Source organism: Tamandua tetradactyla, chromosome 6 (genome assembly GCF_023851605.1).
Source record: "Tamandua tetradactyla isolate mTamTet1 chromosome 6, mTamTet1.pri, whole genome shotgun sequence".
NCBI lineage: Eukaryota > Metazoa > Chordata > Mammalia > Pilosa > Myrmecophagidae > Tamandua > Tamandua tetradactyla.
In genome coordinates this window covers 167,395,321-167,420,158 of record NC_135332.1, presented here as the reverse complement: position 1 = coordinate 167,420,158, position 24,838 = coordinate 167,395,321, and the positions used below count along the sequence as shown (strand labels likewise).

The following is a 24,838-nucleotide window of genomic DNA, read 5'->3' as shown; positions in this document are numbered from 1 at the left end:
AAAATTTCCCCAGAGACTCCAGAGGGAGCACGGCCCTAAAGACACCTTGATTTTAGCCGGGTGAGCCTTGTGTAGGACCCGACCAGATGGATTTGCGTTTCAGTCCCTCTGTTGGTGGTGACCCGATACCGCAGCAGTACTCCCAGGGGCTCGAGGCAGCACCTTACAGAGGACGAAGCTGCGGGAGCGCATGGGGAGCGCTCGGTCTCGGCCCCACTACGGGCCAGTGGCTCGGGGAGATGCGCCTGGGTCTGGGTGGTCCAAAGGGAAGCCAAATACCTACATGTACCTACTGGGCACTTGAAATCAGGTTATTCATCCCTTTTAATGAAAAAAATATATGCCTTTAAAAAAAGTAAGTAAGAGCCGGGAGCTGCAGGAAGGTTCTAGATTGAGTCCAGGGAGCAGGGAGGGGCTATGGACTTGGGATCTGCACCGAGAGGCTGAAATTCGCCCTCCTTCCTCGCCCACCCCGAGGGGCCCAGCTGGTGCATGTGCCATTAGGAGGGAGCACCCGGCTGAGAGCCCAGTGCCCAGCTGTGCAATTACCCACAGCAACAGGAACTCTAATGAATTTCAGGCCAATGAACTGCTGATTGCAGGAGAGGAAAGAGCCAAGCATCAGCTGATTAAAACTCTTCATAAGGCGTCTTCACTGGGAAGGGGATGGCTTGGCAGGTAGGAAAACAGGGATCCTCCTGGCAGCCAACCTGAGATTTTTTTAGGTGGTTCTGACAGTTCCAACTGCAGAATCCTCCTCTCCTCTCTGTATAGCTGTGCCAAGACATTTTCCTCAAATACGGAAATTGCCTGGTTCTAAGACCAAGGCAGAGCAGGGCCAGACACCCACTTTCCCCTGCATCTCGGCACAGTGTCCAGAACCCAGCGGGTGGGAAAGTATCTGGCCCCTGTCAGCGACAGAAGGACCCCCATCAGCGGGAAGAGCAACAGAACTGCAAAAAGAGCAGGAAAAAATGCCACAGGATGAGAGCACACAGATTTGCTTATGAAATACAACGGTAAAATAGGCTTCTAGAAATTGATTGCTAAACTTGAGCCATGCAAACCCAGTTATGCTGGAAATCATCCTGGCGGTCACCCCCTCTTCCTGTGCTGGGCAGCAGCTGGCCCCCCTCGAGCAGGCATCCTCCACCCCCGGGCACCCCCTTAGAAAGTGCACTTCTCCACCGGCAGAAGCGCCCCCAAATCTAACTGCAAACGCCCTTGCCAAGGCTCACAGCTCTCCTGTGATACCAATTACTATCGGCTCTTCAATTTGTGCCACAGCCACACGCCCCCCTCCAAAGAAAAGGGGAGAACAGGAGGAAAACAAATGTCAACACTAATTGCAATTTAATACAGTTCGCTGGGGATGACCCTGGGGAGAAGGGAGAGGGAAATCAATTCTGGTGATTGAAAAACAGTATGAGAATGAAGAGGCCGTACTGAAATCTTCTGAAATGGGACAGCAGAAAAATGCCTCTGATTTTTCTGTCCACAGGTCAAGACTGTTAACCAATCCCAGACAGGGGAATTCAAGCATTTCTCGAGAACATGCTCTGGGTCAGGCCCTCCACCAGGCATGGGGGGTGGGGAGGCAAAGGTGAGCAAGGTCATGGTCAAAGATGGCCAAGGCCAAACCCAGGTCCTCATGAGGGTTTCTCTAGGAGTGGGTGGAGGATGGGGGACAAGATACTAAGATGGATAAAAGAAATGACAAGGCGGAATCAGGAGAGTGGCCAAAGAGAGAACAGCCACCTGCTATCAAGGATGTGGAGGTACCACGTGTGGCAGCCGGATCTCCACTTCGTGCGCAGGCAAGGAGGACCCACTGGAGAGTCTGGTTCCGAGTGCCCTGATCAGAGGCCCTGAGGGAGCAGGGCCTACGGGGCCATTAGGCTAGCATTTGCAGAGGGAGCCATGTATGTGTTTCTGGATTCTGAAGGCGCCAGGCTGTGCGCAGGACCAGGGGCCACGCTTTGGGATGGCGGGCTCGCTGCCCTCCATTAAGGGCGGGATGACTGCTGCCTGGTCCTCATTTTCCTTTTTATAAGAGAATGCCTGTTGTGTGTGCGTAGGGGCTGGTGCCCCTGCTCTGCTGGCCTGGAACCTTCCCTACATCCCAGGATGGGAGAATTTATCCAGGACCACCCAGGGCAGGAGGCGGCGACAAATGCAGCGCTCAGGCTGGCCAGCGCCCAAAAGAAACACCGGTTAGCTGGTTGCCCCCCACGCTGTCCCCAGAGGAGCTGTGGCGGGTAAGCAAGGCAGGGGGTGGCAACATGCACAGGAAGAGACCTAGACACAGGGCGGGGGGTGGGGTGCCTGGGACGCCCAAGGCCAGGCCACCAGCTCCAGGCAGCGCCAAGGGACAGGCTCGGTTCCCGGCCCTCAGTCCCCTCCTTCCATGTACATTTTCTTTTTCTTTTTTTTTTCTCATTTTCTTCCTTTGTATTTTTTTTTTTTTTGCATGGGCAGGCTCTGGGAATCGAACCCTGGTCTCTGGTATGGCAGGCAAGAACTCTGCCACTGAGCCACTGTTGCCCACCCTTTTCTTTGTACTAAAAAAATTTTTTTTCTTGTCTTTCTTTCTTCTCTCCTTCTTTCTTTCTACTCACTCACCACTGATCCCTTCCATCTCTCCCTCCCTCACTCATTCATACACACACACACTCATGCACACACATGCACACTCGCTCACACACCCATATATGGTGGTAAGGCACAGTGTTCAAGCACATGGACCCAGCAGGCAATCAGATTGGTTCAGAGCCTGTCTCTGCCACGTTACTACTTCTAGCAGTTCTGGGTCTTCGGCACAGGTCTGGACTTCTCTGAGTCTCTCCACCTCCTTTCCTTGTTTTATAAAATGAAAATAAAGTACCTACCTCCTAAAGCAGTGGTAAGGATTAAATACATAAGGTTCAAAAATGTATATGCTTGGATCGGAACAGACAATCTACCTGAGAGCTTTTCCCTTCGTCTCTGTTCTTTCTCCTCTGCAACAACGGTGACAGTACCAACTCTTTATTATGCCTGTTCAGAAACACTCAATAAGCATTGCTCTTAAGATTACAATAATTTTGCTAATTCTGTTATATCATATTGCTTAATGTTTTATGGCATTTTTGTGCATTTCTCTTTTTCTCCCCCGAAATTTGCAGGCTTTCACAAATTCTGATCAAATGCATGTATGCCTGACTCATCAATCCTTCTCAAATACACAGAACAAGGATCTCCTGTGCCAGGTTAGATACCAGCAGATCCCACCAGGCCACACGGCCACAGTTCCAGGCAATGGGATTTTGTAAAGACCTAAAAGGGTTAACCATTCACTCAAGGTTGGATGTTTATGATATTTAAAATCAGGGTTTGTCAACCTTGGCACAACCAACATTTTGGACCAGCTAGCTCTTTTTTTGAGGGGCTGGCTGTCACGCATTGCAGGGTATTTAGCAGCACCCCAGGTTCCCACCCATTCGATACCAGTAGCAACCTCCTCCCTCCCCCCTTTCACCAGTTGTGGCAACCACAAATGTCCCCCAATACTGCCAAATGTTCCCTGGGAAAGAAGACAGGGCCCCTCTGCTTCCCCTCCCACTGTTTTGAGAACCGCTGTTTTAAATGCTTTATTATTATTGGTACTGTTAGGAGAACTTTCCATGGCACCCAAAATGTCCAACATAAGTCCCCCACCCTCCGATGCGGGCTTTTTTTTATGTACGTGGCAGTAAAGAGGTGTCACAATCTCCCTGCCTCTGTGCATTTCACTCTTGCTGGGTGTGTTGTTTTGATCACAGCCAAATGTAGCTATTAAGCAGACTAGCCTGAGGATCCTCTAGATATGACAAATTCAACATCTTAGGTTATTTTGAGCTCTCAGTGACTCGTCAAAGATGGTACTGCTACCCAGGTCAGGTCTCACTTCTAAACGCCCATCCAGTGATTTCTCCCACAAGCCACAAAAGTCTTTCCAGTGGAGTCATCACAGGCTCCTCCACCCCAGCCCCAATTTATCCATCAGCAACTCCTGCTGGCTTTTCCTCCACAACATATCCCAGAAGCTGGTCACACGCCCCACCTCCACTTTTCCACCTCTCATCTAAGCCCAACCGCCTCTTGCCCGGTGATGAAATAGTCTCCTAATTGGCCTCTTGCTTTGGCATTTATTCTCCAACAATCCATTTTCGACATGCTTCTGGGCATGTTTTTTTTTTTTTTAATTCTTTTTAATTATATAAGATAACATATATACAAAGCAAAGAAAGATAAAAGCAACAGTTTTCAAAGCACTCTTCAACAAGTAGTTACAGGACAGATCCCAGACTTTGTCAGGGGCTACCATACCATCCTTTTAGATTTTTCCTTCTAGCTGCCCCAGAATGTAGGAGGCTAGAAGGAATAAATATTTATCATCACCATCAACTTTTTTTGTGTGTGAAAATTAACACATATACAAAAAAGCCATAAATTTCAAAGCATAGCATGACAATTAGTTGTAGAACAGATTTCAGATGTTCTACAACTGAATGGTATGGCTTATACTTCCACAATTTTAAGTTTTTATTTCTAGCAGCTCTAAGACACCGGAGATAAAAAGAAATACCAATATGATTCAGCAATCATATTCATTTGTTAAACCGTACCTTCTCTGTTTAACTCCATCATCATCTTTTATCTTTCTATCCCACTCTCTAGGGATGCTTGCACTATGGCCATTCTAACTTTTTCATGTTGGAAGCGTCTGTCACTAATATGAAGTAGGGAGATGGAACTATCTGATGCTCTGGAGAGGCTAGGCCCTCTAGGTTTCAGGACTTATCTGATCTAGGGACCCATCTGGAGGGTGTAGTTTTCTGAAAAGTTATCTAGTGCATGGAACCTTTGTAGAATCTCATATATTGCTCTAGGTGTTCTTCAGGATTGGCAGGAATGGTTTTGGTTGGGGTTTGGCAAGTTATGATAGGTAGCCATGTCTAACTGAAGCTTGTGTAAGAAAGACCTCAAGAGTAGCCTCTCAACTCTGTTTGAACTCTTTCAGCCACTGATGCCTTATTAGTTATACTTCTTTTCCCCCTTTTGGTCAGGATGGGATTGTTGATCCTACAGTGCCAGGGCCGGATTCATCCTTGGGAGTCATCTCTCATGCTGCCAGTGAGACGTTCACCCCTGGATGTCATGTCCCACATAGCAGGGAGGGCAATGATTTCACTTCTGGAGTTGGGCTTAGAGAGACTGAGGCCACATTTGAGCAACAAAAAGAGGTCCTCCAGAAGTAACTCTTAGGCATGCCTATAGGTAGGCTAAGCTTCTCCGCTACCTACAAAAGCTTCACAAGAGTAAGCTTCTGGGCAATATTTAAAAAATATAAATCAGGTCACATCACTCCCCTGTGTCAATGGCTTCCCATTTGTATTTTAAATTCCAAAGCTAAAGGCTGAGTTTTGTAGTATTACTATCACGTTATCTGTGGTCCTTGTCTCCACCCTCCGAAGAGGAGTCTTTAAGCTGAAATCTGAATAAGCAGAAGCTGATATGGAAGCATCAGAAAAAAGAACAGTGCTGGGCCCAACTGATGCACTTCCCAAAACCTGCTTTGGCCCCACCTGTCCCCTGGGCTTCTATGCCACTTGCTCCTGATTCCCAGCCCCTGCCCCCCAGTCTCCAGGGGCCAGACTCCAGGAAGACCAGCCTCCCAGGAGCTGTCACATGGCAGGGGTAGCATCCCCTGGGCTCAGGCCCACCAGGCCACACCCAAGGGCCTCAACTTCTCCAGCAGCGGCCCAGAGGGGCAGGTCACCCTCTGCACATGGAGGAGAGTTAACAGCTATGGTGGGACCTTTGACCAGTGAGCGACAGCCAGGAGACGGGAAGCAGCTGACACACAGTCCCTCACTTTCTCTCCTGATAGACTTTTCTGAGACAGTCAGTTCTCCTACGGCGCTTGTTTTGAAAACACAAATTTGCCACAACAGGATTATTATATTAGGGCACAAGTTGAGCATACTGTGGATTTTGCACTGGCTTATATCTGAGGGATACTGGGTGGACACAGAAAACTTGACTCAACTGAACTGAGCCACACAGAACACACCATACACACCCCTGAAACATCTGCCTCACTTCACCTGTTGTGAGCAGCTCCCATGTCCAATTTCAGCCTCTTCCCACCCCTTTACAGAACCTCACAAGCTGCAACCCTTCCAACACCCACTTCCACAAGCAAACTCAAGTCTTTCGTAAGGCAAAGAGCCATATCTATAGCAGTTATTCGTCTCTTTCGTAAGGCAAAGAGCCATATCTATTGCAGTTATTCGTCTCTTTCTAAACCATTCATCATACGTAAGACTGTGTCAGTGGTTTTTATTAGGTGATCTCTTTTGAATGGGTGCTGACGAAGTTCTGAGTGTTGTGTTCCTAACCCCCTTTCCCCCATAAGCCCTGTGGTTTTTATCGTACAATTTCGCCGTGTGGTGGTTTTCAGCCACACACATGCTACATCAACACACATGCTGCATCAGCACACATGCCGACCTGGCTGTATTCCCAATCCTCAATCCACAGGCCTCCCGTGTGTCCATGCAACTGCAGAGACCTCCTGAAGCGATGGTCAGCTGAAGAAGGCATTACCTAACATCAGCTCTCCCTCTCTCACTCCCCATTTCCCTGACTCTTGCTGCTGTCTGGGATTGCACACCCCCCCACCCCACCCTCCATCCTTCCCTCCCATGCAGTATTTTAAGCTTTGCCTCAGCCTCTGTTTTCCAGGGAACCCAGGCTAAGACGGTGCATTCCATGCAAAGGGAAGAGCTAACGCAGCACGGTATGATGAAACCAAGCTGGGTGTATTAAACGAGCAGGAAGAAAGCTAACTTAGTCGAAAAAAGCAGCTGAGAAGGTGTGTGATAGGAAAGGAGGCTGGCGGGGCAGGGAAGGGAGAGGTCATCAAGGGTTTTGTAAGCTAGGAGAAGCAGTTTGGATATCAGTCCACATGCCCTGAGAAACTATCAGATGGTTTTAAGCTCCGGGAGTGATGTGATTTGGTTTTTATTTTAAAAAGATAACTGTGACTGAGGCTTGAAGCAAGGCCTGCAGGCAGCACGCCTGTAAGTGGGGAGGTCACTCCAGTGCAGGTGAATGGGGACTTGGCCTGCAGCAGGGTGGCAGAAGTCATGTTCAGGAAGTGGCAGATGTCAAAGTTACCCCTGTGGACTTGGGAGGGAAGAGGGAAACCCTAGGGGACCCAAAGTCCAATTTTGTGGATTTCATTATTGTGCAATTTTGGATGAGTCATTATTCTTTAGAGAATGGAAGAAAGAATGAAAAAAAAAAAAGATACTCTTGAGGGTGGAGTCAAAGGACAGATGTCATAATGATTGCAAAAGTGCAAAACTTACCTACTGGCTTCAGAATTGAAAATCAAAAGAGGCATGTATATATCCCTGTGTGCACGTGCCTGGAGAATTATGCAAGTAAAGGAGTGTTTCTATTCACTCCTTTCAGGGAACAATAACCACAACATGATAAACTGCGGTGCGATGCTTGTCTATGTCTGAAACGTGGCCACAGAAAGGAAAGATTAATCACACGGGGATGGCCGGTATCTCAGGGGCAGAGGAAGACAACAAGCTAGCAATTTTGAGTCTGATTAGAAACTGCTAAAATCAGAACCTCCAGCTAGGAGCTATCCTTTAAACAGCCCTCTTTTTTTTGAGGAGGGTGTGGGAATGGGTAGGGGGAAGACTGATTTAAATTAATTAAACCTAGTGCTTAATTAAATGTTCTCAGATAAAAACTGTATCCTTCTTGCATGGTTAATGCAAACCTGAGTTCACGGCTTCTTCAGATTTGCTGGCTGGGTGTTTAAGGGAATATAGGAATGCAGGCACGTTTCTAATGGTGCGAGGCTGTGAAGTGGTAGAAAAGGAGACTTAGGGACGTGACTGAAGCCCCTAATTGGGAGAGTCAGGCAGCCTGGAAAAGCCTGGAAAATAGCACAGATCTCGGGTCAGGGAATCTGGTTTCTAGTCCCCACATACCCTCTCACAGTGGGGTAACCTTGGACAAGTCTCCTATCCTACGGACTTAGAAATGTTTTTATCACTCAAGATTCCTCGCATTCCCTAGTCATAGACCCAGGTTTTCAAGAATTTTGCCTACAAACTACATTTACCAAATTTGACTTCCTTTTATGATTAACCAAAATGTACACAGAAACGTCAACAAATAACGCTTACTGTTTCTTAGGTTTGTTCCAACAGCTGCTTGAAGCATATCATGAGTGAACTCATTTAATCTGCATAAGAAGTCTAAGAGATAAACACCATCATCTCCATTTAACAGAGGAGCAAACAGAGATGTACAGTAACTTGCCCCAGGTCACACAGCTAGTAAATGGTGGAACAGAAATTTGGAACCGAGATTCTAATTCGAAGCAAATGTAAAGAAACAGTTTTAGCTCGTGTCAGCCTTTCCCTCCTTTGTAGACCCTAGGGGCTGCAGCCACCATCGGACTGCTTTGGGCCTCAGTTTTCCCATCTGTAAATCATAGATCTTCATCCCTCCTGTGAAGCTCCTACAGGCATTAAAAGGCTCTGATGTTAAGATGCTTAGAAAGGCTTTGTAGATGCACTAGGGCGGGGTGTGGGGGGTGCCGAGCACTCCTTTACCATCCCTTCACAGTGCTCAGATGCCCGGCAAGGGCACTGCCGCATCCCATTCAGGGCAGAGGAATCCGGTTATCTACCGCGTCTAATGCCAAGCAGGTGTGAGGCCTTAAGAGAGATGCTGCAACTGCCTTCTGAGTCACACAGCACCAGTGAACTCCAGCTTTGGATGGGGTGGATTTTCCTCCTTCTTCTGTTTCTTGGGGAGTGAACGCAAGGGTTTTCTGACTTGATTTTCCTATTGTCTGAAGGGACCAGTTAATTGGGCGGCATGTGGGAGGGTTTTATTTTTTGCTTCTACTGTGGCATGTTTTCCCGCCCAACTTCTTGATCTCAGGACCCCTAAGGGGACAATACTAGCTCACATTTAAGGCGTCTCTGTTGAACCTTTATATGGGAAGCAGAAAAGGGGAGAGGAGTTACCCACGCTCTGAAGCCAAACAGCCTGTGCCCAAGTCCCAGTGCCACCGCTATGGGGCCTCTGGCCAGACTCAGTGTTGCTAGCCTCGTTTCCCATTGGTAAAAAGGAGGTCACAGCAGAACCTCCCTCACTGTGTGGATATGAGAAATAAATGAGAGTGCCAGGTACATCTCCGGCCACAGGACAAGTATTTGAGAATGTTAGCCATTAATTCTCAACTTTCTTACTTTTCCTAACAACCCAAGGAGGAAGGCCTGAGGCTCTTCATTTGATAGATGCTGAAACAGAGGCTGGGAGAGTAAGGAACACGGCCAAGGCCACATGTCTTGAAGAGGCAGCATCAGGAGTTTAAGGCAGTCTTATGAATGGGCAGGATGGCAAAGTTGAGGATGGAGCTGGGCCTTAGCGGCGGTGCAGGAGGGAGAGAGAGTGCTGTGAAAAGTCATGAAGCACCCTTGGCCTCAGTTTCCTCATCTGTCAAATAAGAATAGTGCAAGTTGCTTGTGCGGTTCCAGAAACTATCAGGTAGAAAATAACTCAAGGTATTGGGCTACCATAAAATAAAAAATCTTTAGATAGGACTTTCTTTCACTTGCCCTACATTTCAGGCAGACTGCCTTAGGACAAACCTCAGGTAAATCTGGGTAAGTTCTGACCTGGAGTTCCCACGGCTACACTGTCCTTGCTCTTTAGGGAAGCAGCCCAGGACAAGCGACGCACCCAATACCAGCACTGCTGTGAGGACGGCAGGTCCCCGCTCCTCTAGCCATGGGTTCTGTTTGTCACTGCAGACACCTGCACCTGGGATTGGGGGGGTCGCGTGGAAGACACAGATGCTGACTTCAAATGCCACATGTGGAGGACCTGGATTTTGAGGTCCAGTTCACCTTGTGGCTCCTGGAACAGAAGAAATTATGTGGACATCCCAAGTTTGCCTTGGAAGACTCTTCTCAATGTTTCTGGATGGTTTTGGCAGGTGAATTTGGGGAAATGCATTACTAACTGCAATCCCATTTATTTTTTTTACCCTTCTCTGTATCCTGTCTCTTTGTGGATATTTCCTCTGTGATTCCAGCTGCCCCTTCTGCTTGCATGCTCACTCCCCTGCCACTGCCATGAGAACATGCCTGGGCTAGACGGCTGGAGGATGAGAGACACACGGAGCTTAGTCAAGTCACCCTTGTCATCAGCCAGTTGAGACCAGCATCACTCAGCCAGAACCCCCAAGAAATGCATGAGCCCAATCAAGATCAGCAGACCAGACAGACTAACCCAGCCTCAGCCCAGTCTAGCTGAACCCTGTGCACCTGAGAGCTAACTAAATGTTTTTTGTTGCTCCTCACTGAGGTTTGCAGTAGATGGTTATGAAGCACTATTATGACCATAAGTAACTGATATACATATGTATTTTTTAAAAATGTAGGACAGTGTTCCCATTTGCTAGCTGCCAGAATGCAATATACCAGAAATGGAATGGCTTTTTAGAAAGGGGAATCTAATAAGTTATAAGTTTACCATTCTAAGGCCATGAAAATGTCCCAGTTAAAACAAGTCTATAGAAACGCCCAATCTAAGGCATCCAGGGAAAGATACCTTGATTCAAGAAGGCTGATGAAGTTCAGATTTTTTCTATCAAGTGGAAAGTTACATGGTGAACATGGTCAGGGTTTCTCTCTCATCTGGAGAGGCACATGGCAAACACGGAATCATCTGCTAGCTTCCTCTGCAGCCCTCTTGTTTCATGAAGCTCCACCAGCAGCGCTCTTCTTCATCTCCAAAGGCCGCTGGCTGGTGGACTCGGTGATCCTCTTGGCCCTGTGGCTCTGCTCAGCTCTGCTGTGGTTTTCTCGTTGTTGTCAAAAGGGCTTTTCTCCAAAAAATGTCTCCTCTTTCACAGGATCTCAGTAAACTAATCAAGACCCATATAGAATGGGTGGAGACACATCTCCGTCTAATCCAGTTTAATACCCACAACTGACTGAGTCTCATCTCCATGGAGATAACCTCATTAAGTTTCCAACCTATTGTACTAAGTAGGGATTAGAAGAAAACGTTGCTCCCACAAGATTGATTAGGATTAAAACATGGCTTTTCTAGGGTACATAAATCCTTTCAAACCAGCACAGACAGTATAGCTTTGATTCTATTTTGTGACACATTAAAACCTTCCCCCTGTCTCTTTTTCAGCTATTGGAGGTACTGGCAAGAAATGCATATTTTCCATATAAATACCCAGTTGATGTACAGATTCTCATATTACGCCACCCAATTATATCCTGGTAAGAGAAAATGGAAAATGCTAAAAGCTTTGCCATCTTCCTTATGCCTCACTTTTCATCTTCCAAACCATTCAAATAAAAATGTGATGTACACTTCAAATGAAAAGGTCATATTTATTTAAGATAAGCTCCCACCCAGTGCCAATAGCCTGCCTTCTGAATGGCCAACCTGGTCTCTGCGTGCAGCCCAGGCTTTCCTCCCCCCAGCCCTGGATCTTCCAGGCCTCCTACTTAGAACTTCAGATCCCAGCCTCCTGTCCCCAGGAACCAGGGTCTTCTTCTCCCAGGCCTCCTCCTCTGAGCCGCCAGCAAGGGCCCCACCCCCGTGGGCTCCACAGTGCCCTTTGTGTGCCTTTGCCCTGGGCGAGGCAGGAAAACCTGGACCAGCTGGATTCCTATCCCCTCCTATTTGTCTCATGGACTTCGGCAAGTTCCCCAACCTCTCTGGGCCTCAGTTTCCACATCTGCAGGTGAGGATAAGAGGGCTTCCTTCTCACAGGGGAGCTGTGAGGGTTCAATGAGACAGCACAACTCTAGCACTCAGACAGTGCCTGGGGTACAGTAAGCTTTCCTAGGTTTCAGCTACTACCATAATTGCATGCATGATGGAAGGGATAGCTCTAGCCAGCATTTATTTAATGCTTACTTTGTGCCCACTGTTTAACTATTTTAAGCACTGTTTTATTGCTTTATAAAATGTGTTTATTTCATTTTAAACCTCATGATAAATGATAAGTGGTGTGATTAACCCCAATTTACAGATGAGAAAATTGAGGCACAGAGAGGTTAAGTAATTTACCCAAGGTCACATAGCTAACAGACCACGATTCTAATACCCTCCCTGCTTTATTCTAGTTATACACCCATCTTTCCCAAGGAGGAAAAGGTGTGATGGAATTTGTCCTTCCCAGGGCTTAGCACAATGCCTGGCACATGGAGTCAGACCATCACAATAGGGGTAGATCAGAGGGGTCTTTTGCCTCTTGGCACTCACCCCCTTGAGGGTAGAGGAACGGGTTTCCCAATCCCTGCACCTGCTTGTTACTGAATCAACTGTGCAGGATGAGATGGTGCCTCGAAGAAGGAACATGGGCTCCTTCTCACGCCAGCACACATGTGCTCTGGGCTCTGCACATGCCGTCTTACAATCCAGCTTGGTTCAAGACACAGGAAGCAAACGAGGCTTTCAGCAGCCTCGGGCTGAAAGGGTGAACTGAGTAGATGGGTGTACAAAGGAGTGTTTAATAGTGCTATCACGCTACCCCATCCTCGCCGAGCTGTTGTGACAGTCTGCATTAAAAAAGTGACAATCTTCAACTGCTGCGTGTAACAGGACTGGCGCCGCGGTGGCTGCCAGCCCCAGGAGTACTCGCGTTTTCTGAACAAGAATGGCATAGAGGGGTCAGGGGAAACTGACGGCCTCGTGCAAAAAATGTCCTCATAGCCCCTTTGAGCCCTTCGTTACTCTTCTGTTCGCCAGTCAGGGGCATAATTTTCATGAAATATTAAGGAGCTGTTTGTTAAAATAATGTCGTCATGGTAACCGGGCATGGGGGGAGGATGCTGAAATATTCTGGTGCTGCTAAATTGCAGCATATTAATCCAGTGCTCCGTACAATGTAATGAGCCTTCTGTTATCATGGATTCAGAGGACCCAGGGGCTTGAGGTTGCCTCAGTTGTCAGCGTCAAAACATAGGCTTTCACCGATTCCTGGTTGGGTGGATGGAGGGATGGCTGGTGGGTGGGTGGGTGGGTGGATTGATGGATGGATGGATAGATGCATGGATGGACGGATGGATGGATGGGTGGGTGGGCGGATGGGTGGATGAGTGGGTAGATGGATGGGGGAAACAAAATTTTAGATTTCCACATCACGCTGTTTTTGACAGTGTCTCCATTTTTCAGTTTCCTTTTCACAGTGGAAGGACTTCTGCTAAAGAACTGGGAGACGGAGGGCCGCAGAAGGAAACGGGAAAGCCACGGCTAAAGGTCTCTCTTGCTCGAAGACAGAGAATGGCACCCGGAGGGAAGAAGTGGAGAACCATTTAGAGGAGGCCCGGCTGCCTGGGTTCAGTGCTGCTCCATCGCATCTCATGATGTCATTATTGGCGAGTGACCCAATCGCCCCAAGCGCTTCTGTCTCTGCACAAGTAAGGGGAGTCGTAACTGAGCTTACCTCAGCACACTGCTGAGAGGGTGAAAGGGGATGAAAATCTTACCACTGCACTAGCCCCGAGCCAACGCTCAATAAATGCTGCCCACTGCCCCTACTACTTACAGGCACCTGCTACCACCAGCAGCCCTGCTGCTGCTACAACAGTTGTTAAAGCCACCACTGAGGGAAGGCCCCATGGTGCTTTCACAGTCTAACCATCTAGTCCCAACCCGACCATCATCTAGCGCAGCATCCAAAAAAAAGGACTGGCTGACTTTACTTCTGGCTTCAATCTGGAGTCTGCAGATTTCTACTGCAAAAGGCAAGGCAGCAAATGTTTGTGTCTCTGCATACACTGTCCTTTATTTTGTTTTTGTTATAGTCCTTTAAAAATGTAAAGCCGTTTTTAGCTCATGGTCTGCACAGAAACAGGTGTCACTGCCAGTCCCTGTTGTGCTGCCTTATGGGGAACCAGAGGGAAAAGGTACACAAAGTCAAAGGAGATGTACACATGGCATGTTTTCTCCCACTAAAAGAAGGGCAAGGGTTGAAGTTACACATGAAAAAAGTCAAACATGGGTCTGGTTTTATTTTGATGTTTACTTTAAACGCAGCCACGGTGCTTCATCGGAATTTTGTACTGCCCATTTTACAGATGTTTCAAACTGAGGCCCAAGGTCACACAGCTAGCAAGCGGCACAGCTGGGATGTGACCACTGCATTAGTTACCTAGGCTGTTATAACAAAGCACCACAAAACTGGATGTCTTAAACAACAGAAATTTATTCTCCTCCCGCTTGGAGGGCAGACTCCACAGCTCTGTGGAAGACTCCTTCCTTGCCACTTCTAGCTTCTGGAAATCCTTGGCTTTTCTCGGCTTTAGGCTGCATCACTCAGTCTCTGCCATCTTCATGTGGCTTTTTTCCTCTGCCTCGCTTCTTATAAGGACACCAGTAACTGGATTAGGGCCCTTGCCAATCCAGTAGGACCTCATCTTAACTAGTGACATCTGCAGTGACCCTGCTCCCACATTCTGAGGCCCTGGGTGGGCATGAGTTTTGGGGGAACACTTACTCAGCCCACTGCCATCACCTTGCCTTCTGCCTGTCTAGATCACTAGGACATAAACCCAGGCAGTCCAGTTTTGAGAACTTCCCCACCACCCCTTCTACCTTTACTACTGCAGAAAAGAATCTCCACATCCTATTATTCTGAGATTCCAGACACCCTCTGTCAGCTGACTTTTCTGGTTAAGACCATGGACTCTGGACCTCACAGATAGATGATCCAGCCCCTACTCTACTGCTTACTGGGTCTGAAGCCTTGGGAATGTTTAGCTTTTTGGTGCCTTGGTTCCCTCACTGGTAAATGAGGATATTCACTGTGCCTCCCCTTATGGCTGGGACGGGAATTAAATGAGTTAAGGCACGTGAAGGACTTAGCTAGCTGCGTTCACATGGCGAGTGCCGGATCATCATGAGAAACATGATTAACACGATAACTACGACAAGCAGAATAATGGTCCCAAAGATGCCGACGTGCCCATCTCCGGGACCTGTGGGTATGTGGTTAGATTACGTGGCACAGGGAATTACGGTTAGAAATGGAATTAAGGTTGCTAACCTGCTGACCTAAAAATAAGGTGGTTATGCCAGATGATCTGGAAGGGCCTGATGTGACACAAGGGCTCCTTTAAAGATGGAAGAGGGAGCAGGAGAGCCAGCGTCAAAGCAACGCAGCATGAGAACCACACGACAGGCCTCTGCTGCTGGCCTGGAGGATGGACGGGGCCGCGGGGCAGGGGATGCGGGCAGCCTCTAGAAGCTAACAAAGGCCAGCAAACAGATTCTCCCCCAAGGCCTCCAGAGAGGAACACCACTCTGCTGACACATTTTTAGCCCAGTGAGCCCTGCTTTGAACCTCTGACCCCTAGAACTATAAGATAATTAAATCTGTGTGGTTTGAAGCGGTAATGTGTTATAGCAACCATAGGAAATGAAAACACTGTTGTTCATGAAACAAACCAGAGACTGCAATGGAGCCACAAGGGCTGCCAGGATCAAAGACGGCATCTGTACAGGCTGCAGGTAAGCGGTCCCTCTCCGCCTGTTCCCGCTGTCGCTGCTCAACCAGCAGCCACTTGTGCGGTGCTGGGCAGGGGCACTGGCTGGCTGGGGGAAAGTGGGGGGCAGGGGTGGGGGGAGAAGAAGCACAAAGGGGACATTACCCAGTGACTCCTGGGGGGAAATGACATATTTGCATATAGTCACAACATGGATGTGATAAGTTAGGGGCGGACCCACATTGGGGACATCCGTTCTGAGAAAACATTTCACCACCTAGAATTCATCCTCCTGCGAGCCCGGATGCAAAGCCCTGACCCAGGTCCGCTGCCCCGATCTCATCAGGTCTTCTCTGAGAACCACAGCCACGGCCAGCACTCCCTGACCATAGCAGGACTTACTGGGGACTCTGGTCTTGGCACCTTCCCTGTAGCCCATTTTCCCTCCCCCATTCCCAGGCCCTGTGGCCCCCCAGGGCTGGAGCGAGCCTGTGACCCAGCCTGCTCAGTCAGCGCGGCCCACCTGGCAGCCACAACAACTGGCTTAGGGAGGGACATGTGAGCTGGGCTCGCACTTCTACAGACGTGCGTGGCCAGGGAGGCGGAGCCCTCTTTCTGCAGGGGCTGCTGAGAGGGAGTGGCGCTGGCTGTCGGTGGTCACTGTGCCACCCTGGGACCGGGGGGCCCTGCTCCAATGAAGCCCACCGAGGAGGAAGCTGAGCCGAGGGGAGGAAGAAGGTGCCTGCTGACACCGTTCAGATCCAGTGGGCTCAGGGCCAAGCCAGACTTTTCAATTACACGACCCACCGCCTTTTTGTTTTACACTTGCGTCAATTTGAATCGGGTTTCTATCTTGTAACCAAGAGTCTAACATAATCAAATACCGACGTAAGCAATGTTATCTGCTAGTTTCAGGTGTTATATAATTTCTTGGGCCAATAAACTTTGGGCTCTCAAATAACACAGGGTGGGATTTAGGGCAGAACACTTCGGGCAACTTCTTCCGCTTACTTTCAATACCTTGGGTCCATTCTTGCTCCTGGAAGAAGGAGCAAAGAACCTTTTACACGCCTCGGAAGGGGGTATGGTTTGAATTTGCATCCGATCTGCAGAAGAACCAACCCCCTCATGGGGTTCTCATAGGTCTAGTCCCGCAGGGTTGCAGGAATTTCATAAGGGTGGCATTTGGGATGGCTATAGCTCAGTTTCCTGATTCCAATTCTGCTGCTGGTCCCGCCTCTTAAATGCTGATGCAGTTGGTGAGAGAGCTCAGTTACCCCCCTGGCCTCACCCATCTCCCCCAGCAGCTGTCTGTTCATCTTCATCCTTTCCCAACAGGACTCAACAGGCCTGAGGGATGTGGCACGTGCCCTTCTGGTGATGGTGTCACTTGCCCACCCTGAGGGTTCACAGATGGCAGGGGTAGGGTGGGGAACACTGTACCATGGTCGGGGCAAGCAGTGCAAATCAAAGAGAACCCAGGTATTGGGGTTTGACTCATGTCCCCACAAAACACATGATCAAAGCAAATCAAGGAGAACCCAGCTATTGGGGTTCTGAACTCTATACTGATGTCTCTGGACTCCTCCATGTTGTCCTAAGCTTGCTTCTGTGTCCCAAGTCCACAGTGGACATCTCCCCTAGGAGGATGCTTTGACCACTAATGCCAAAATTAACATCAATACTAACACTAGTGTAATGCAAGCTCACAGTTATAGGGCACTCTCTCTGGGTCACGTGTAGTTTTTAACACTCAAATATATTGATCCTGATAATCCTATGAGGAAGTAATAACAGTATCTGCGTAATCCCCATTATGCAGATGAAGAAACTGAGGCTCAGGAAAGTTAAATGACCCCTCCAAAGTCACAGAGCTAGAAAGCGACTGAGCCAGGATTTGAATTCAGGCCATTTGGACTCCTGAGACTACTTGTGTAGCCAGTGCCCTCCGGTGCCTCTCTATATAATGTGTCTGTGCACTCATTAGGTACTGCCCTAGGGCTGGGCAGCTTTACATGCTTTAATTCATCGAAGCGCCCCCTCCCATCCCCTGCAAGAGGCAGGTACAGTCATTTATGTTCATTGTACAGATGAGAAGACGGAAACACAGAGAGGTTAGTCCCTTGCCTAAGGCCACACAGCCAGTGGAGGTGCCAGGGTTTGAAGCTGACTGCAGGGACCCTGCTATTAGCCACAGACATCACCTGGCTGAACCACCTCCTCACTGGTCTCCCCTTTAGTCATTCAACAATCATGTACTGAGCACCTACCACGTGCCAGGCCCTGTGGATGCAAAGATCCAGCCCCTGTCCTCTGAGCCCAGCTCTTGCTTGAAGACTTGTCAAGGAAACACCAAGTCACAGCTCAAACTTGCCTCTGGGCATCCCCCTCCTTTATTCCCTCTCCCTTCCCAGTCTCTTCCCTAGTGTTCAGGACTCAGAGGAAGGCACAGTGCAACTACGCGACTCTCAAACTCAACTTCTTAAAGAAAAACAACATCGCGGGCCTCCTGTGGCACCCTGCTCAGAGATGCTTGGTAAATAGTCACTGCTGTCACCGCCCCAGGCCCTGGAGTTACAAAGCACAGAGGAACCTGGTGGGCTCATTACACAGGCCCTCCCTGAGAAACGGGTGTCCCTTCTGGGCCATTTCCCCGCGTGGGCCTGTGGTGTGATCCTCGCACACGGGGTCACTTGAGTATTCCGAAGACCCATGGCCACCTCCTTGGGCCACACCTGCTCTCCTTCTCTGGGGTCCTGGGTTTGTGTGTGTGTGTGTGTGTATGTGTGTGTGTGTGTGTGTGTGTGTGTGTGTGTCTCATGCTCTTCCTTTGGGCCTGGGTCATCTGGATCCCTTGAGGAGGTAATTAGCTGGTGGCCCTTCTGGTGGTCCTGGGGTGAAGACAGCTTCCCAGAGCGCCTGGTCAAAAGTCTCTTTGTACTTTCTGAGCTGCCAAGACCCCACCATGTACTGAGTGTGTCGTGCATGTGCAAATTCCACTCATTCCTGTTCTCCCAAAGCCCCCCTGCCTTCTCCTCCAGCCCCCCAGAAGATTCTAGATCACCATGGAACAGGATCTGTAAAACATTGCTCTAGTCAAAACGGCTCCCAGCTTCAACATTACTCATGGATGCACCTCCAACCTCAGCATGAATTCTCCCAGCAACGGGGAACTCACTACTCCCCCGGAACACCTACTTCACCTCTGCACAGTACCTTTGTTTGCGATTTTTCCCTACGTTGAGTCAACAGCAGCCCACCTTCCTCAGGCCAGCGACAGCCCTTCGAATGCACCCAGGCAGCATCCTCACCTCCCTGTAGTCACCACTCCTCAGTGCCACAGTTTACAAACTGGTGTGAGTCACACGGCTCCCTCTCTGTTCTAACTCCTGCCAGAGGCTCCCTGAAGACAAGTGCCAGCACGTGCCCTCTGGGCGGTGTGTCTGAGCTGCCCTTATCTGAGCAGACCCAGGAGGGCCGGCCTAGGCCCCGCAGACCCTGGGTGCTTCTGGGGAGAGGCTGGCGGGAGTCCAGCCACTGCCAAGGGACACCTGGCCTCTCCGCGAGGTGCTGCTTCCTGGAGGAGCCGGAAGGAACCCCAGCTTCAGAGCTGCAAAAGCTCAGTGGCCAGTCAACCCTCCCACGCATCTCCTTTCCCTTCTCAAGATCCAGGCCAGGCCCCGGCCTGGCCAAACACATCACTCACCAGTCCGGTGCTGCTCACATCCTGGGAATCTTTTTACTATTTGACTCCAAGGGCAGTCGTGCATCAAGACCTACAAAGAAGAGAAACTCGATATTAAAAAGCAGGGCAGAGCAATCGGGTGTCCAACTCTATTTTCTAGCAGAATTGAGTCACGGGGAGACTGGGCCAGGGGGCGGGGGGCGGGGAGAGGGCGCCGGCAAGAAGCACCCTGAAGCACACTGCTTATTAACCAACCTCAAAGTCTCTGGGCCTGGAGGACAGGCTGAGGAGGAAAAAAAAAAAGACCCTAACCCGGATGAGTCAGCAGCTTGAAAGGAAGGCAAAAATCTATGAGGGAGGCTCCCCTGGCTGGGTCGGCTTCTCCTTGAGCCCTCGGTTGTCCGTCTCAGGCGGGGGCCGCTGAGGATTCCATTTTGGGGAGGGCGCAGGCCGGAGGCTCTGTGCGCGGGCCTCGAGTCGAAAAGATACTGCAGTCCTTAAAACAAAGCCCCGAACACGTACTTATATCCTGGGAGACTTCTGCCAAGTGAACCCTGTGTGCTTTGAAAATTCCCCGGGAGAGCTGCAGCCGGCAGAACAGGGCGCGGGCCCGGCGAGGCCGCCTCGCAGAGCGGCAAGTCGAGGCCTGAGCCCCGGGGGCCGCGAGCGCACATGCAGCCGGTGGCGCAGCCAGCCCGGGACCCTCGCCCGCTCCCCACGCCCGGCCAGGCTTCAAAGCAAAACTTTTTTTTTCTTGTTTCCCTAAGAATCCCGAGGTGAGCAGAGGTTTCTCTAGTCTTCGCTGTATTTTCAAAGGAGCACCTTTTTTTTTTCCCCCACTCACAAGTTTTATTTCTTGCAATGAACTTTTGTATCTTTAAAGCTGATGTGTCATTTAAAAAAACGGATACTTCTTACTCGTCATGCAGTTTGGCCTCCCCACAAGGAAAACAAAAACCAGGGAAGGGTTTGAAATAGGTATGGAAGGTTGGCAACTAAAGCTTTCCAGCCCACCACCCTGTCCGTGTAAAATAAAGTGGCAACACCTCAAGTTCACCTGAATTAAGTTCCACACTCCAGCCCTAGGCCAAAGGAGGCAAGTGGATGCCATGGGGACAACAAAATGGAAGCTGGGTCGATGGCTTCCGTTTACTTTCACTTGGGAACATCAAAAAGTAAGCAGATACATAGAGCAACTGCTTGACCTGGCCAGCGGTAATTATAAATGAAATGAGCAGTCATTTACCTGGTCCACAGAAATGAATTTGTTTTGTCATGTTTTTCCTTAAGTCACCAGCACCTGAAGTAGCAAGTTCTAATAATGGGTATCTAAAGGCATGCAGCATTTCACACACAACTAGTTCAAAGCATTTCTTCTACTCAAACTTAGCACAATCAAGGGTAGACTATTTTTGGAGGCACAGGAAGGAACACAAGAGCAAGTAAGGCTATGCTGATGCTTTCCGTGTGACCGAGACAGTCCGCGTCGTATAGAGAAGCAGCGAATGCCATCACAGTGCCAGTTACAAAGCAGAGTCTAACATGAACATATAACTCGATTGCACCGCTAAATATACTTGTCTTTATTTTCTTTTTCCTTGCCCAGCCCTATCTAAAACAAAATAAAAACTACAGGGCTGAAATTAACAAGCCATTAAAATCAGCAATACATTATGAAAATCACAAAGCTTTTTTTTTTTTTTTTTTTAAGTAATCGAGGTTAGTTAAATTATTTAAGGTAAACAAAGTTCACACAGCCAGGGGTAAGGTCGACAAGAAGGCTTCCTAGGGTAAGGGGGGGCGGCGGCGTGCAGAGAGGAACCTGGGATTTAAAAAGACAAAAGGAACACAGGACGCCAAAGTGCAGGCTAAAAATTTCACTTTAAAGAAAGCAGGATTTCTGAAAAAATTCGTAAGAGCCACAATAGCACCTGCACAGCGGGACTGTGAGGAAGGAGAGAGGCTGCCTAGAGGAAAATGCAAGCAACTACTCATGTTAAAATGAGATAAGCGCTGAGCTCAACTACGTTACCCGGAAGATTATATCTGCTGTAGAAACTGGATGGTTAAAGCCTGGTAAAGAGTAAAGGATTCTTAAAGAAAACAAAAACATAAGCATTGACCTTTTTTCTTCCTGGCTCAGACCTCCTTCCTTTTGTGCACTACAAAGAATGAGGTGGGAAGTGTTTTCTCATTATCAAATGTTGCATCAAAATAGATGTTTTCTTTTTCCCCACGTGTTTTTCCACTATAAAAGACGTCTCTGTCATTCAACAGACAAGCTTTAAAAATATGTCATTTTGGTTTTCAACACATACAAACAGTTATGAAAATCTGAAATAAAAATGCTGCTGTGGTTCAGACCTTAGCCTGCTTATCTGCGTACACAGTTCTTCTGACCCATGTGGGCACAGAGGCACCTTGTAGGCTGTGCATGGTCATACACAGGCAGCCCAGCTGCCCAGGGACCTGGCAGGGCAGCAGGCTGGCTGGCGAGTGCATGGTTTGGTGCCCTCATGCTAACAATGCAGGATATTGCTTGCTAAGCATGGAATTCACCAGAAAGCTGAGCTGCATGAAGAGCCCCTTCAGCAGGCCTCATGGGAGTGTCTCCGTTTGCAGAGCATGAAATGAACTTTTTTTTTTGTTAAAGAATTGATCATCCACAGGCTTCATCATAAGCTGTCTCAGGCTGAGTTACAATAGCTCGCTATCCAAGATTAATCCTGGTTATCTTGTCTTGCAATTATTATAGGTTTAATCTTGTTTGTTTGTTTTAGGGACCTTGTTTTTTAGGGGAAGCGTTCCTGACAGTATTCAGGTTCTAGATGTCTACTCAATTTGGTAGGAACAAGCTGGAAGAGAAAAAGTGTGGAATCTCCAAGCTTTCTTTTCCATCAACGAAATAAAATCAAGGAATCTTCACATAAGTTTTCCGTTGTCATTAGGAATCGTGATTTTTCCAATATGAATATCACAAGTATTTGTTCTGCTGGGGGGGCTCTGCCCCACTTTTTGGCAAGTATTTTTAAAATATGGGTCTCTTGAGCCTTTTGTTCAAGTACAGTTTGGTTTGGTTTTAAAGAGGAGACTGCATTTTGAACCCAATTTAAGAGGTGGTTTGGATGGAATGGGCCCAGGGAATATTCTGCCCTGTACTGATATGTGGTGCTGGGTTCCAGGAAGTGAATGAAAGTTGGACGCTGGCTCTGGAGGAAGCTTCCTCACTTCCAGTACTGGGCAGGCTGCTCTGGCCATTCATGTCACTGGCGCTGGGGGTACTGCTACTGTCAGCGCCTCCAAGAGAGAGCTCAATGCTTTCAACATCCACTTCCACGTCCTCCCACTCCCAATCGGAACCTCTGAAGACATAGCTGCTCCAACGTCCATGTGTATTGGTTCCATCTCCTGAGGACCCTGCAGCTGTCCCAGTCGCAGCTTTAAAAATCTCTGTTCTCCCCCACCCTCGAGCTGGCTCTTCCTTTCCGCTTCTTCAGGTTTCATGACCTGTGCCTTGGCTTTGTTGAGCAAACTGAGAGCAGCGGCCTGGCGCGTCTGGTCCCGGCGGAATCCGAAGGCTCCGCGTTCTACCTGCAGCCGAGCCCCGAGTCTCCCCCAGCGCCTCCCCGCACATGTGCTGTCCCCTGGGCAGGGTCGTGGTCGCACTTTTTGTTTTCTTTCCAGGTAGCTGGCGGCCTCCATCAGAATCTGCACGTGCTGCACATTCGTATGGATGGGCCCCTAGGTCGAGCTCTCACTGGTGTTGAAATGTCCGGAACGGACACCTGGGCGTGGTCCCAGCGGGCTCTTCAGGCTGGGGGGGGGGGGGGGCTGGGGTGCGGCCGCAGCGGGGCACGGTGGCTGGACGGTGGGGTCCAGCCCCGCGCCAAGCAGCCCACGTTCGCCCAGGGAGGGCCAGGGGTCCCTCAGGCTCGTCCTTCTACGTGGCTGTGCTGCTGCGTGCGTGCATGTGTGTGTGTGTTTGTCGGGCTGACACTGGGGCTCTGTGTATGGGAGACTGAATGAACCTCAAAGGAGCACTTTTTGGCTGGGGGAAAAGATAAACTTAATGGCAATAGTTCCTACTTACCGAGTCCCCACCTGGCGCTCAGCACACCTGGTTTATATTCTTGCTATTCAAAGGGGGTATCGCATCACCTGGGAGTTTGTGGAAAGGCAGCGTCTCAGACCCCACCCAGTCCTATGGACGCCAAATCTGCATTTTATCAGATCCTTGGGTGATTCCTGCATACATTAAAGTTTGCAAAACACTGATTTATGATCCTCCCGTTGAGGGAGGGTAGGAAGTTGTAGCCTAGTCTGCAGGTGAGGAAATAGGCTGGAGAAGTGAACAACTTGGCCTCTGTGGTTACAGAGCCCTTAAGCAGCAGAGTGGATTCAAACCCCTGTTCCTGTAATCCCAAAGCGTGCGTTCTTTTCACTACACCCTTTTTGGGAAGCCCAATGAGAGGGTGTCAGGGCAGGCAGGCCCCGCCACGTGGAGATGGCGGAGGGAACGGCAGTCAGCCAGGGGACTGGAGGATGAGCTCAGGCCTTGCAGAGGGAGTGGTCCCTGCAAGGGAGACTGCCAGGGAGGATGGTGTTCAATATCCGAGGCAGGTTTCTCCTCAGTTTTATCAAGGGCCAGCAAAATTCCCCAGTCAGAAGTTCTAGGCCTCCCTTCTGCAGGGAAATTACAGCTTCTGCATTTAATCCCAGTGGCTAATTTATTTTGATTCCAGTGAGTTTAGCTCTTTTTTCCACTGCCCTTAGAAGTGCCCATACAGAGGGAGAAGGTGCCCCAGGAAACAAACTAACCTGAGTGGTCCAGGCACTGACTAGTAGGAAGGACAATACTAAACTACTCTGTTAGCATTCAGATTTTCATCTATTAGCTAATCTGCTTCTTAAAAGAACTTGGGAAGTGTCACTAGCCCTATTTTATAGTTATTAGATCTATTTTACGGTGGCACAGAGAGGTTAAGTGATTTTCTTAGATCACACAGCTCTCAGACAGACTAGGATTGAGGTTCTCCCACTCCAAGTCCAGAGGTTGGACCTGGGAGCCCAGCTGCTCCTGTGGGGAAAGGTTCACATCCCGGGTTAATGATGCTCTCACTTAATGTCACCCAACCTCACATGGTCTCACTCCATACTCATTCACTGAAAGACTGACAGACCAAGAGGAAAATGGCCCACTACCTACACAGGACCCGTGACTGGTATCTTTCTCGATGTAAACTAACCAGCTGGCATTCTTGGTACATCAACTAGTAGTCTTGTGTCATGTTATGTAGAGTGTGTTCTACTGCACTTGCCTCCGTAAGGCAGATTAGCACATATAAAGTCTATAGGAGAATGATGCCAATAAAATGTGGAAATTGCACTGGTTCATAGGCAAATGTTTCCAGGACATTAATGCTTTGCATCACCAAGTAACAGCAGTTGAACGCTGAGTACCCTAGAACAGCTGAGCGTAGTCAACCGTGGAGGACTCAGCACTCAGCAGAGGCCCACTTGCTCCAAGCTCTTCCTCTCGGCTGAGCGTGGCCATGTGCTCTGCCTTGGA

General features: G+C 49.0%; 1 protein-coding gene across 8 annotated transcripts in view; it reads right to left on the bottom strand.

The window, feature by feature from the left end:
- The window catches only part of LOC143689002 (cytochrome c oxidase subunit 6B2-like), a 137,340-nt gene that overhangs the window by 46,989 nt on the left and 65,513 nt on the right, over nucleotides 1-24,838 (bottom strand). For all 8 annotated transcript variants that reach the window (XR_013178453.1, XR_013178455.1, XR_013178454.1 and 5 more), the window contains one exon: nucleotides 19,291-19,360. Coding sequence is in view for 1 of the 8 variants with exons in the window: in XM_077167565.1 (XP_077023680.1) it covers nucleotides 19,291-19,360 (70 nt within the window). In the remaining 7 variants the exon portion in view is untranslated. The remainder of the gene's footprint in view (nucleotides 1-19,290; nucleotides 19,361-24,838) is intronic.